Below are 13,564 nucleotides of genomic sequence, written 5' to 3'. Positions count from 1 at the left end.
ACAAAAGAGAGGCCTCCCATTTCATGTACTGGCCATCTTGTTCTGCACACAATCTTCAAAACTAGCCAAAAAGATGGCTGAAGTAAATATTTTGTGCAAGTTCTTTAACAGAAAATATGGAGATATATGAAGAAAAACAGAAACTACTCTTTTTCTGTTAAAATAGTTTTACCGTTTTAGAAGAAATTCTTGTACTTTTCTGACTTTGTACCTTAACATTCAGACAAAGTGGTGAATGACTCCTTGAGATGCTGTACTCTAACTTCTTGCCAGCTACAAACTGTTTCTGAGTTTGCTGTTTCACATTTCAGAGGAGTTTAAACATGCAGACTGCTAACACTACAGAGCAGAGCAAGCTAATTTTATGACAGTTTGGAAATCAGAATCTCTGCCACCTTATCATTTCTCCACTGCACAACTTAGCTTTTGTTCTGCTCCACAAGCATGAAAGAACTTTAATTCATGGAACTGTAACTGCAGTAAGTACAGTTATGAACATCTATCATTGTACATTTGAGTCCTAAGACAGCAGTAAAGACAATACTTCCCATAGTGCAATAAAGAGAGCTACTTACAAGTTTATTTAAAAATATTACAAGTATTTGCCTGAAGATCTCAACAGAGAGTTGCTTATCTGAGCCTTACCATAAACAGAAAACCAAGTCTTTCATTTCCCAAAAGTATTAGCCTATAATTTTCTACTGCTATTATACTGCAGTAATAAAATCACAGATTAATTCAAAACCCAAGAAAATTACAGCTATAGCCTATTTTTACACAGTGGCTAATAATGAGAAAATCTTTATAACTTCTTTTTTTTAACCTTGAAACATCACTGCTAATAACCTGAAAAAATAAAAAAAAACCTGCTCAAACAATATTAAAGCAATGTGTAATCCACTCAGAATTTGCCAGTGTGTTCACATTTACATCCTACTTTAAGTACAGAGACAGCACAGGACAGCACATTAACTGTGTTCTTACCAGTAACTGTTCTTGGTCTTCCTTGGCATCCTTGTAAGAGGTGGATCCAGGCAACCAAGATGATAATGAAGTTTGCAAGTGTCACACAGTAGCAGCAGGTGTTGATCATGGTTCTTCTTGCAAATTCCACAACTTTTCATGCACGCAGCAGAAAAACATTATAATTACATACTCATAAAGAACTAACTATACACCCCAGCACATTCCCCACTTTTAATACAATCACATGGCAACTTCAATTTGAATTTATCATTTAAGTGCATAATTACTTTTTGGATAAATTTTGGAGGAGTTTTTTTTAAGGAGCTTCTACCTATGTACAGTAAAACCATAAAAGGCCACTAGTCAGAGTTAGCAAAAAATGGCTTTCAATTAAATTTTTGAGGACTTCTAATAAGTTAGTAATCACTCAATACTTCAGCAAAATGTACCAGTGGAAAGTGAAAAAAAATACAACACATGCTTAAACAGAAAATTACGCTGCTAGTACCAATCTTGATAATCAATCACACACTTATGCAGGTAACCACCTTGAAACAGGTCTGTGCTGCTGCTATGCTGGGCAATGTTACTCATTAGAAATTACACTTCCTTTTTGTTATTATTTTAGTGTAATTGAAATTTTACTTATTTTGAAAAAATAGGTGTTCATTGATTGTACTACAACATGGGAAGAACTGAGTGCATTTGAATGAAACAGAATTGGTGAAGCATGACTCCAATTATTTGTGTACATCAAAATTGCCAAATCCTCAGCCCACTGCCACATTTTCAAGATTTCTACCTCATGCAGCACAAAAATTAACTTTTGCTTGTGTAAAAATCATCCTCTTCCCCTTAGCCTTCTAGCTGGGCAAGACACTACTTGCTGTGGCTGGATGTCTGGCTGCTGCTCTCTAGATAAGCAATAGACCATGTCACTCCTCAGCTGTGGTGAGAAAAGAAGAACCTAGATGACATGTGTGTATTTTGCACAGTCACGGTCTGGGATCCTATTACATTTAATAAAAACCCAGTCAGTAGCTTCACAGCTTATGGAGGAGGAAAAAAGCTACAACAGAGTAAGTCAATACATTTCATAACCTTGGGAATTAATAAAAAAATAGAAGTAGGGAAATTTAGCACAAGCAAAAAGTGAGAATTCTTACATGGACAAGTGTTTTGTGCATCCAGGAATCGTGACTGAACAGCATCATCACTGTTCTCAAAACCATCCACTCAAATGACTGCATTCAAAGAACAAAGTGCAGGTAGTTTTCACATCAAAAAAACAAAGGACTCTTCTACTTCAGATGCAAGGAGACAGTTTTGTCCTTAAAGCACTGCTTTCAAATTAGCAAAAAAACCCAAACTTCACTCATGTGTGATAGGGTGAAGAATTGACTACTACTCAACTTAGCCTTCAACAGTAAGTAAAAATGTGTCAACAACTTTACAGCATTTTAATTAAAAATTGAAGTAAACAATTTCCTCAGAACACTTCTCTGAAACAATAAATTACTAGATACTCTATCTATGCTGTCAAAGTTAAATTACTTGCCTATAAAGTACTGCCGGAAGTGTAGATGCCTTTTGTGCTCCTCCTTCCTTTTTACTCGGTTTCCTTTCCTTAGGAGCCCGTAAAATTGCTGGTATGTTCAATTTCTATTGGATTTGAAGAAATGCAATACACATGAGTCTTGACACTTTTAAAGAATACTCCTCTCACCTCAATGCACAAAGAACAAGACACATAACAAGTAGGAGATTGCTTAGCTAACTATTTTACAGACTACACATTTTATCCCACTATGATTCTGTAATATAAAGTAGTCTTACAGTCATGTTTTCAAGTCAGTAAGAAACATACAGAAAGACTAGCTTTTAAAATTTTTCCTCAAGCTTCCAATATAGGAATGGACAAGGATGCATTTCTGTAGGAAGCGGAAACAAGCAATGGCAGACTGCTGAAAGTTGCAGAATACTGAGGCAGTTTATTTTCCCCAGCATCACAGCTACACTGGTGCTCGACAGGTTAATTAGAAAAATTATCTTATTGGACCAAGCTCTTCACAAAGCAGACGAGACCCTTGTTGGGTTTCTACTATCTGCAGTGTGCTGGCTTCTCAGACAGCAACCATCTATCAAAGTTGTTTCTCAGCAGCCCCATGGGTCTGCATCTGTTCAACCAACTGGAAAAAATGTCATGCAAGCTGTGTAAATGAATTCTGCTCAGCTTTTCTTTCCTTTTTTTTTCAAATTGAGTAACATTTGCATCAGGAACTATATTTGCAAATACTTACTCAAAGGAAGGAAAAATAATCTTGGTTTAAAAGATATGTTATACAAGAATTCTTCTTTGCAAGTAGGAGAGGCAGGCAGACAAATGGAACTAGTAAAAGGTTGCATATCTTAGGAACTATTACTGCATAAAGAAAGTGTAAGGTTTGTTTTTGGAACAGCAGCACAAACTCAACAGCAACAAAGGGTGTACCAAAATTGTGAATAATTGTATGTCTGCATTTCCAGAGTGAACAGTTTCTTCAATCTTAAATCATAACTGGAAATCATTGCAATCTCCCTCTCAAATCCAAAATGTCCATTGACATTTAATATCTCTGACATAAATATATATGAAAACACTGCAAAAATCTTCACTTCTCTTTTTTCCTGTATCAACGGGAACAAAGATAATTGCTGTCAAAAGGAAGTAACCCACATCTTCTGTTGTCCTAGATATTTCTATTCATTTGATCAAAATATTTTCCTCTGCCTAGTTACACATCATTACATACACACTGCACTTAAAAGAATTTTTATCTCATAAAAGCCATCAAGAGTTAGCTTATTATTTGAAGCCTACAGCAAATAAAGACAACTGGAGACAAAAACAGGAGGATTAACTCATGCTTCATGCTAAGGTTCATCACAAATGACAGGTCAATCACTTTTACCAAATGAAAGAATTTTGCAAACAAGCACAGTATTACAACAACAGAATTAGGCTACATGTTCCTAGTAGGTGGTTTGCAGAAGTCTAGGTACTTCCATCAGGAAGCATTATCCCCTCAGTAAAGCCTGGGTCTGATCAAACCAAATAAATTTATTTGGCCATAGAAGTGGCAGAAACTAAAAGCCCTATTCTTGGAAAACCTGTTCTGCTGTTGCTGGTTTTTTCTGTTAAGGGGGGCAAGGAACCAACCAACCTGTCCAATGATTCTACCCAGCAGAGCCCAAATTCCTTGCCCTTCATTTCGCAGTTTTCCATTCATATTTTGTAGCTCTTCCAAGGACTCACACAGCTGAAAAATTAAAGGAAAAAAAATAGGCAACAGGAATGAAAATCTATTAAGTGTTTTTAAATAAAATTTACTCAGCCAAGGTGCATTAATTTATTGTGGGATTAGAAAAACAATGAAACTCATATCAATATAACTGAGATCAGTAGAACCATTCATTAATTTAACAGAAGTAAAACAAGAATCCAGAGCAACCACTTGTTTTGTAAAGTACTGAAGTATTTCAGCATGGAAATAAGATTTCATAAAATCAAATGGAAAGCAAAACTAAAATACAGGAATATCTTATATGTGATGTCCATACTACTTAGGCAGCAATATTGTAACAAGTGAACATATAAACGAATCAAAACTTTCTTTTGCCACACTCACAGAAAGAAAAGATTTAAAAGTAAAGGCTGTAAGCAAAAAAAAAAGGTTTCTCTTTCTTCTGGAAGTAACTGTTAGGTTGTGTATTTTGGGAGGTAACTGTAATTTGTTTAAAATCCCCAGACACAATTTTGTTTCCCTTTATCATCCCTGAGCAGTTCACAAGGATCTGCTGTTACATTTTCTATATGTTCTCACTTAAAATACACACCAAACAGTTTAGGAATTAATATAAGTCATTAACTATTAATATATAGTCATTAACTATAACTTAATAGGCTGTTGAATTCAGCAAGAACTGCAGCATGTCACAAAAGGTACAGTATATCTTTGTTTCAAAATAACTTAATATTAAAATAAATAATTATTTTGTAAAAATGCAAAAATTTCTTTTTTTAATCATAATGATGAGTTTATAAAAAATTACATTAGCAACATTTTAGGGAAGCAAAGCCATAATTTATGGGCATCAAATTTGTTATACCCTAAAAAGCATGCAAAGGACACTGTGGAGGTGTGAATACTGATTATTTCTGTCTGAAAAATTAGTCAAGTCATTAAACCTAAGGCCAACTGGAGTTGTAGTTGACATAAATAAATAAATAACACTCTTGAGTATCACAGATTGCCAGTTATCAAGTGGGGCTACAAGCAGAGAATCATGCAGGTTCAAACAGATCCATGTGCAATTTGTTACTGGAACTCTCAGAAGGGTCAGTTAAAGAACTTGGGTCCAGTCAAGATATCACATTTTAGAAACTGGTATTATTTGTATGGGAAAAGACAGACTACTGAATATTTTTAAAAGAAAAATAAGTGTTTAAATATTACTTTTAAAAGATCAATAGTTTGCATCTTACATTTTTCTCCGAATTTTTTCCATGGAAAGGAAAATTCTATCAAAGTTAATAGCAGCAATACTAAAATGGTACAAGGGTTTATCACCCCTTTTTCTTTACCTTATTATACTCCACATGAAGCTTTTCTTGCTCATTTTCTAACTTATCTTTGATGTTTTTCTGTTCAGCCATATTCTCCTGGATTTGAATCATGCGCATATTTCTCTCTATTTAAAAGAAAATGGCGTTATTTCCTACTCTTGAATATACATTTTCAAGTTTTATGCACTAAAAAAGTGATGCAATCCAAAGTAAAAAACTGTAACAATACAAAGACACAAAGCTATGGCCTAGAGGTTTAATACACACACTGAGTAGAATGAACAGTCCTAATATTTGTATTTTGCTGCATAAACATCGTAGCTGTTTACATAATGAACTTTGATCACCATCTAGCAAACAGTCAAAAAGTCATGCTATTCCACATAGAAATGGAGGAGAATTTAAGGAAAAAATATTATACCAGAAGTTACCTACTCCCTTCTTATAGACAGTTCAGTCTCCTGTTTATATGTGAAAGATTTTATTCTTTTCTGAAGTGCCTTTAAAAAAAAAGCTTTTTGGGTAAACAGAGACTCCAAGCAATAATATACCTGACCTAAAATGAAGTCATAATCCATCTTTATCTGCTATAAACAATTAAATGCAATGAAAATAAAAAAGCCAATGAAATAGCATAGCACAATGCAGCAAAGTGGTACCTTTTTATTGAGAACAATAAGCTATTTTCACCCTTACCAAGGTAATAATTCACAAAGTCAGCAGTGAGAGCTGGTTGTTTATGTTTTCTTCTTCCATCAACACTGGAACTTGTATCTGAAGTATCCACTGGGAAAATGTCTGTGCTGATTCCCATCAGCTCGGCCTTGCGCATGAGTTTCCGTATGGCCGAAGCGCTGCTGGTCAGCGGCCGCGGCAGCTTCTCCCTGGGAACCCAGGCCTGCGGCCGGGTGGTGCGCGCCAGCTCCGCCTTGGCACGGTACTGCTGGAGCCTGGCATTGATTCGAGCCTGCAAGGAAGAATTCCACCAATTAAAAACATCAAGGAATGATTCAAAATTCGTTTTGAGTTATAATTTGGAACACATCTGCATTTTATTTTCATTTTAAGCGTTGCACAACCTAACCAATGCCATTTTCACTCCGGAGCTCTACAACTCAAGAAAAGATGTTGATACAGACATTCCATTTTACTTCAAAGTGCATACACAAACGACATTCTCCTTTCACTCGAGTTTTGGAGCTATATACACATTTCTTGATGAGAATTCCCCATTGATGAAAGCAACAGATGACTGCTGTCTTTGAGACAACCCCTTCTAATAATGATAATTTGATAGGACTGTGAAAACTCACAACTGGTAGAAGCTTTGGTTGACCTACCACATATGCATTTAGATACACATTAAACTGATATTTATGTGAGCAACAAAATTTGATGAAGAGCATTTGTACCATATTTGACATACTTTTGTAGGAAGTCCTTTCTCAATGCCACTTCTCTTTATAAATGTTAAACATGCTGATTATAATTTGTCAAGAACACAACCCAACAGAAGTGAAGCAGACAAGAGAAGCTCACAATATATATTGTTGATGACATCTGTATATATGTGACCATCTGGGAGATCTACCCCAGAAGATCAAGCTGCTGCTGACAGTTGGAAAATGCTGTCTTGAGGGAACTCTATGAAGTGGCAATTCTGGCAGAAACTGACATCAACACACAAACCTTCAGAGGCAAAACTCCAGCTGACTATCAGTTAGAAGCTGTTTATTTTCCTGCACAAAGAAGAAACTAAACTAATGTGACCGCCCCACCATATGGTGTAAGATACTCCTGAGACAAAAGCAAAAGGTGTGTATATACATACACACTATGGTTAAGGAACATCTCTGATTTCAAACAGGATCACTGGAGGTAGTACTGCAGACAGTTTAACACATTACCTTGAACATTAATGACCAAGAAACAAGGCAAATATAACTTACAGGCCAGCTCTGACCCCAATGGCTTTTTTCTTGGACCCACATCCAGCAGACAACCTACAGCCACTGCTGTACAACACCAAAGCCATCAAGAGTGAAAACATGAGGTTGTACAAAACATATGCAAGTGGTCATACTTGTATCAAGCTGCCTATGACACCATGTCAAGTAACTGCACCTGCAGTTTTCAGCAGTCATTCTTCAGTTTCAAAAAATTTAATCTAAATAATTTAGATTTAAAAATTGCAGGGTCTTGGTTTGGGGAAAAGAGAAGGGAGAAAGGGAAATGCTGGGAACTTATCAGCATTATCAGCACTGCTTAATACATGCATGAAAACAGAGCTAATATGCCCTGCTGGATCCAAACTGATATTGCACAACCAGCACTTACCATTATATTGGGCAGTGTTCATATTACTGTAATGTCTCCACTACACGGGTGCATTTCACATAACTGAGAGCCGAGTATATTCAGCAAGCATTATGAAGCCAGTTTTAAATCATGCTACATGAAGTTCAATATTCCAAAAATATTTTATTCACAATTCTACAATATGAATTTGCTCATGCTCATTCTCAACAGCACAGATAATTTTAAATTAATATTCTCCTTCTAACAAAGATCTCTGAAGAACTGGAAAGGCAAGATTTTTTTAAATAACAAGTTTGATAATATGAAACAATATTTTCTTATCATTATGCTGTAATTCTCACTTCAGAAAAAAAGCAGATAGTCCTCTCCCATAAATTATTTCCATTATTTACAGCATCTGCTACTTTCTACAAATAATCAGGCCGGTTTTGTTTAGGTAACAAGCTGCTTTTCTAGACAGGTGTGATTTTTCCATGGAATGTAGTTCAGTCTAAGCAGTGAAGCAAACTATGCTAGAAATTCCTCAAAATCAGAAAAAATAAATAAAAGACACACATTGAAACATGAAAGTATGCAGATTCCCTCAGAGGAATTGAAACCTTTGTATCAACAGGACTTTTATCAGTTGAGCTTCTGCAGCAACTAAACAGTTTTAAATGCATCTGTCACTAGACAGGGATATAGACTTGCCTAAGGCTTTCAGACAACTCCCACGCAGTAGCACAGACTCACTTCTTTGCATACATTATTTCTTTTCCTAGGAAGTCATTACTATGAAAACACCTGGCACACAGAATTCCACTTAGACCTACAAATTTGGAAATTTAGATAGAAATAGAAATGCCCAATTTTTTCTGGCCTTTTGTCTTCAGAATCTTGAAGAAAATATTAAACAAAATCTATAAATTACAATGAAAAAGTAATTACCAACTTTTTACCTCAAAAGCAAAGTAATATTTTTCAATTCAGACATGCACAGATATTTGATATTTATTGAAATAGATATATAATATATATGAGATATAACTATATCATATATAGAGATAATTGCCCTTAGAGACCAAACCCTACAAACAGTTCTGTGAGCTGTTCAATGACCATGCACTATCAATATATTCCACATTTAATTTTCTACTATAATAACACTTTTCCCTTCTCTTAATTTCTGTCTTGTTTAATATGGATTATTAATACAGGGGCATTTGTGCCACGAATACAATACCTGAGCTTCTGGTGAAAGCTGCTTTTCTCTTTCCTGCAAGGACATTTTACAGTAAGATTGTAAAGCCAAGTAGTTCTTCCGCTTCCATTTTCTGTCTAACCTGTCCGCATGCTGTTTACAATAAGCAAAAAAAGGGTCAGCTATATCCTGTTTCAGAAAAAACAAAGGGGAAGGAATGAAAACAGAGTGAGACAAAGTAAGGCCAAAAGGCTCTGAACAGCAAAAACATTCTGGCAATCAGTTCACTTGTTCAAATGGGCATGTTTTTAAAAACAACTAAAAAATATGTTTCTGAATCAATTTTGTCATGTTGATGTAATTTACAATATAAGGTGTTTTTCCATTGTTTTCATTGCATGATCCTAAATAATTCTAAATGCATTAACGATTTAACTCTCTCCTAGTCCATCTCTGTACTATATTTGCATTCCCAGGAAAAAAATCCCAGCAAAATAAATTCCTAAATACAAATCCCTTTAACATATAAGATGTATTCATTTCCTGTTGATTCATTGTGCCTTTTAAATGAAATCCTAAAAGTGCTTAATAATTCTGAATACTATCAAACTATATTTGGTTTCTCTAATGTTTTTCCAACCATTTTGGTGGCTATACCCTCACATGATTTATCATCTCTCAGATGATTTTTTTTCCCATTTTTCATTCCATCATATCTGCACATTATCACGGCTAGGTTTATAGCAACTTCAGCATCTGCAAATCCTGCAAGCAGACTACAAATATCTGAGCCATGAAGACACATGGTTTGAGAAACACATTTAATTGCCTTTGTACTTTCAAAAGTGTACAAACAACATCATAAATCTATAAACTAAGAAAAAATTAAAGCAGTCTTTCTTCATAAAGTAATACAAATATTAATAAATTACCTGCCTATCAAATTTTCCTTTATTCCACTTATAAAACATAGACTAATAAAATTTACTCTGACTTTCCTTACAAGCACATTTTATTTTAATTTAGATTTTCACAGTATGAGACAGCTTACTTCAAAAATTAGCTGTGTCCTAAAATGAGATGGTGTGAGACCTTGATTAAAAATTTGACTGCAGACAACATGCAACAAAATTTTAAGGTGGAAAGGCAAGCAGATACATATAGCCAGAGGGAATTCACATAGGGCATTTAAAGACTCAACCTTACACATAATCTATTAAGGACAACAACAATGAGGTAATGTGCTATCTTCCTATTTATCAGTCCAACAGAAGAAAGTATTTTGTGATTCTTTCAGGAATCCCTTAGTGGTCCACTGTTTTTGGAAACAGAAGTGTCAATATCAACAGTGAAAGTAATGCTTGGTTTTGTGTTACCTGTGCCACTTCCTAAGGCAAAAAACTAAATTGTGAAGCTACAAACACGACTGGCTTAATCCTAATGATATGTATCAGGATGAAATTGGACAACCTAAAAGTACTTATACCATAAAAATGAATCAGGAAGTAGGAACTTCAAATCTGAATTGCTTTAGATCATATTACAGGGAAAAAACTGTTAAGAAAATATATTAAGAAGTTATCAGGAGGTTATAAATACTTGCTTTTTATTCTGATTCCAAAGATTAATGTTACAACAAGGAAAGTCATATCTATGTACTACAATTTGAAGTAAATACTGGAAAACATACATGAAAAAGTGGCATCAGAATTGATTTCTCAAGTTTCCTATTTGGTATGAAACAGATTACTGTATGACACAAACAGCTAGGTAAGTATGTCACCTTATGTGAAGTTCAGGAAATAAAATGCCTGTCTGTATTGACTGACAGTCTGTTAAGCCAACCTCTGTGTTAACTTTCTCTGTCCTTTTTTCCAGTCAATTTCAAAAGATGCTCAGAGATGGACAATTTGGTGAAGGCTCTTCATGTACAGTTCCCTTACTCTCTTACTTGTTACCTACCTAAAAACTTTGTTCAGGACCTACCTGTGAACAAAACAGCTACCATTTCAGGTCATCTCCATAAGCTTTCAATAGAGATCTTTTATTCCATCCTTCCATACCTACCTCTTCTGCTGCTGCTTCTGAGAGGAGGCCTTCCTTCTGAGCACAGGTCACATGGAAATAAGCTCTGCACATCCCAGCATCACAACTAATGCACACACCAGTTCTGGCAAAACGAGGATCTTCACAAAAGCTGCACTCCTTCATAAAGAAGAATGGAAAAGGCCACAGCAAATTTTTCAGGCGCACTTTGCCTAATATTTGATAATTTATGTCATATATAAAAACTAAACTGGTAGGTGACTCCTGTGTGGTACAGAAACCAAGTATGCTCCCAACAGCTGACACTACTTAAAGCTTTCTGCTTTCTCAACTCCCACTACTAATTTCATTTTCAACAATGGTAAAGTGCTTAAATAATCTAAACAGCATGTTGGATGAATTTTTATATGAACCTCCATGTACTGCATTCCCCTTCAACAAACAACAAAATAACATCAAAGCAATTCAAGCACAATTAGTTGTATAACCATGGTATAAAAAAACTACCACTCCTCAGCAAATGTTCAATGAGTTCCAAGGACAAACAGCAATAAAAGAGCAGTGCTCTAAATGACTGGAAACCATAGATACTTATGTACATGTCCTTTGATAAGCAATGGCAGAGTTGTAAACATGTGACAGTGCAGAAACAAATACTCAAAAATCATAAATATCAGTAAGGATGGTTGTGATTCACTTAATTAAGCAACCATGGCTTCAGATATGTGCATTCTAGGCACAGTCACTTGAAAAACAACCAACTGACATCCCCAAATACGACCTGGAAAAAAAACAATTAACTAATTTTTCAGTCAGATCAATTCCTCAGTCTCTTTCTCCACAATTCCAGACCAAATCCCTGTGCCAGCAATCTAGAGAAATGAGCAGATAAGCAGGAAATGGGAACACGCCTTGCTTGAGCAGTGCTGCTCTCCAGTGCATAAAGATGATCTAAAATTATACAGGCATGCATTTCCTAGACTTCTACTTGCTGAATAGAGAGCAAAGCTGTCTATCACCTAGAGAAAATATCTCCATGCAGAAAGCTAAACAACAGAAGGGAATGGTAAGGAAAACTCAGTGACTGAAGAAACTCAAAACATCACATATGCTACACTAGAAAGGCACCCTTTAGCTGTGTAGCTGCAACACCTAACAGATAAGAAATTAAATTAAAAAATCTATTATATTATGCTGGTTTTGAAGGAAGAATGTAGCAAAATGAGCTGTAACTTCCACACTTAATATAGCAAACAAGATTTACAGCTTTCCAACAGCAATGAGTCTTCTTCACCTGTACAGGTCACTTTCACCTTACTCACAGCAAGAAAAGATGCCCAAATTCTTTTCCCTGATCCTATACATCACTTATTAAAAAAAAGAGTGTCATTCATTAGCCAGACAAATAGTATTTAGCAAACTAATGAGTGCTGTCCTCTGCCCACTACAATGGCTTTCTGTATGGTTTGTTCACGATTACTTTTGATCTGGACTGAAAACATTTACATGTAAAACAATTTTAACTTTAGAACCATGTATCAGTTCAAGTTGAGGGTCCTATGTTGCTGTGGATTTTAGTAAACACTGCTTTGGAACAGCCTGTTGTATGCATACTGGCTTACATATGAACTCTAAAGTCATTCTTACTGAAGGCACATATGCCCCTTTCTTAATCAACTTAACCTCCTATTTCTCATCTTATGAATCCTCCTTGCTTTCTATTCACATTTTGTCAATCTGCCACTGACTTCAAAAGACATTAGCACCTCTGTAAAAAATCAGGGAAACTGGGCAAAAATGGTGACAGAAATTATGGAGAATGGTGCTAAGGGAACAGACAGAAAGATGGAGGGAAGAGCATGTAAGTTGTAGGTATAACAACCATTAATAAACTTTATCTCATTTTTGGTCCTTAACCACACTACAAAATTGCTACAAAAAAGAAAAATAAAGTTGGGAAGATGCATTTTATTCTTATTACATGTTAAAACATAAAATACAGCCACTTGTTGCCACCACACCTCTTCTAAACTTACCTTTGCACCATACTTGGAATAATTCATTTCTGTCAGCGTTACTGGCCTCAGCTTGTCAATATCTCCAAATGCCACTCCTGGAACATAGAGGGCACAAACAATGTGGACCCACCTAAAACAGCGGACAAAATTAGGTTACTGTTACCAACATTTTGATCCTATATTATACTCACCACTTTCAGATTTCAAAATGCCTTGTAAATGTTGCAGATGCTAGCTGAAACACTTGAAGGAAAGTAGATTAAAAGCAGGGATGGAGTGCCTATTTGGAATTCAAGAGCTCAGACAATGAACCATGGAGTAAGGCCTTTCAAAGGCACTGGGACTGCTCTGCCTGTCTGGATCATGGGCTGGGCTACCATCACCTTCACTTTCTGATGGTGTTTCCAAGGGCTCCACACACTTTTCAAG

The 13,564-nt window shown here is 35.6% G+C and overlaps 1 protein-coding gene across 5 annotated transcripts in view; it reads right to left on the bottom strand.

The window, feature by feature from the left end:
* PHF14 (PHD finger protein 14) overlaps positions 1 to 13,564 on the bottom strand; it is a 162,817-nt gene that overhangs the window by 116,948 nt on the left and 32,305 nt on the right. For all 5 annotated transcript variants that reach the window (XM_054643184.2, XM_054643192.2, XM_054643199.2 and 2 more), the window contains 8 exons: positions 13,154 to 13,265; positions 11,139 to 11,276; positions 9,114 to 9,260; positions 6,269 to 6,539; positions 5,591 to 5,697; positions 4,170 to 4,265; positions 2,525 to 2,628; positions 985 to 1,116 (listed from right to left, as the gene is read on the bottom strand). In XM_054643184.2, the coding sequence (XP_054499159.1) occupies positions 985 to 1,116; positions 2,525 to 2,628; positions 4,170 to 4,265; positions 5,591 to 5,697; positions 6,269 to 6,539; positions 9,114 to 9,260; positions 11,139 to 11,276; positions 13,154 to 13,265 (1,107 nt within the window). The remainder of the gene's footprint in view (positions 1 to 984; positions 1,117 to 2,524; positions 2,629 to 4,169; positions 4,266 to 5,590; positions 5,698 to 6,268; positions 6,540 to 9,113; positions 9,261 to 11,138; positions 11,277 to 13,153; positions 13,266 to 13,564) is intronic.

Source organism: Agelaius phoeniceus, chromosome 1 (genome assembly GCF_051311805.1).
Source record: "Agelaius phoeniceus isolate bAgePho1 chromosome 1, bAgePho1.hap1, whole genome shotgun sequence".
Taxonomy (NCBI): Eukaryota; Metazoa; Chordata; class Aves; order Passeriformes; family Icteridae; genus Agelaius; species Agelaius phoeniceus.
The sequence above is the reverse complement of the archived record's forward strand: the minus strand, read 5'-3'. Positions and strand labels throughout refer to the sequence as shown.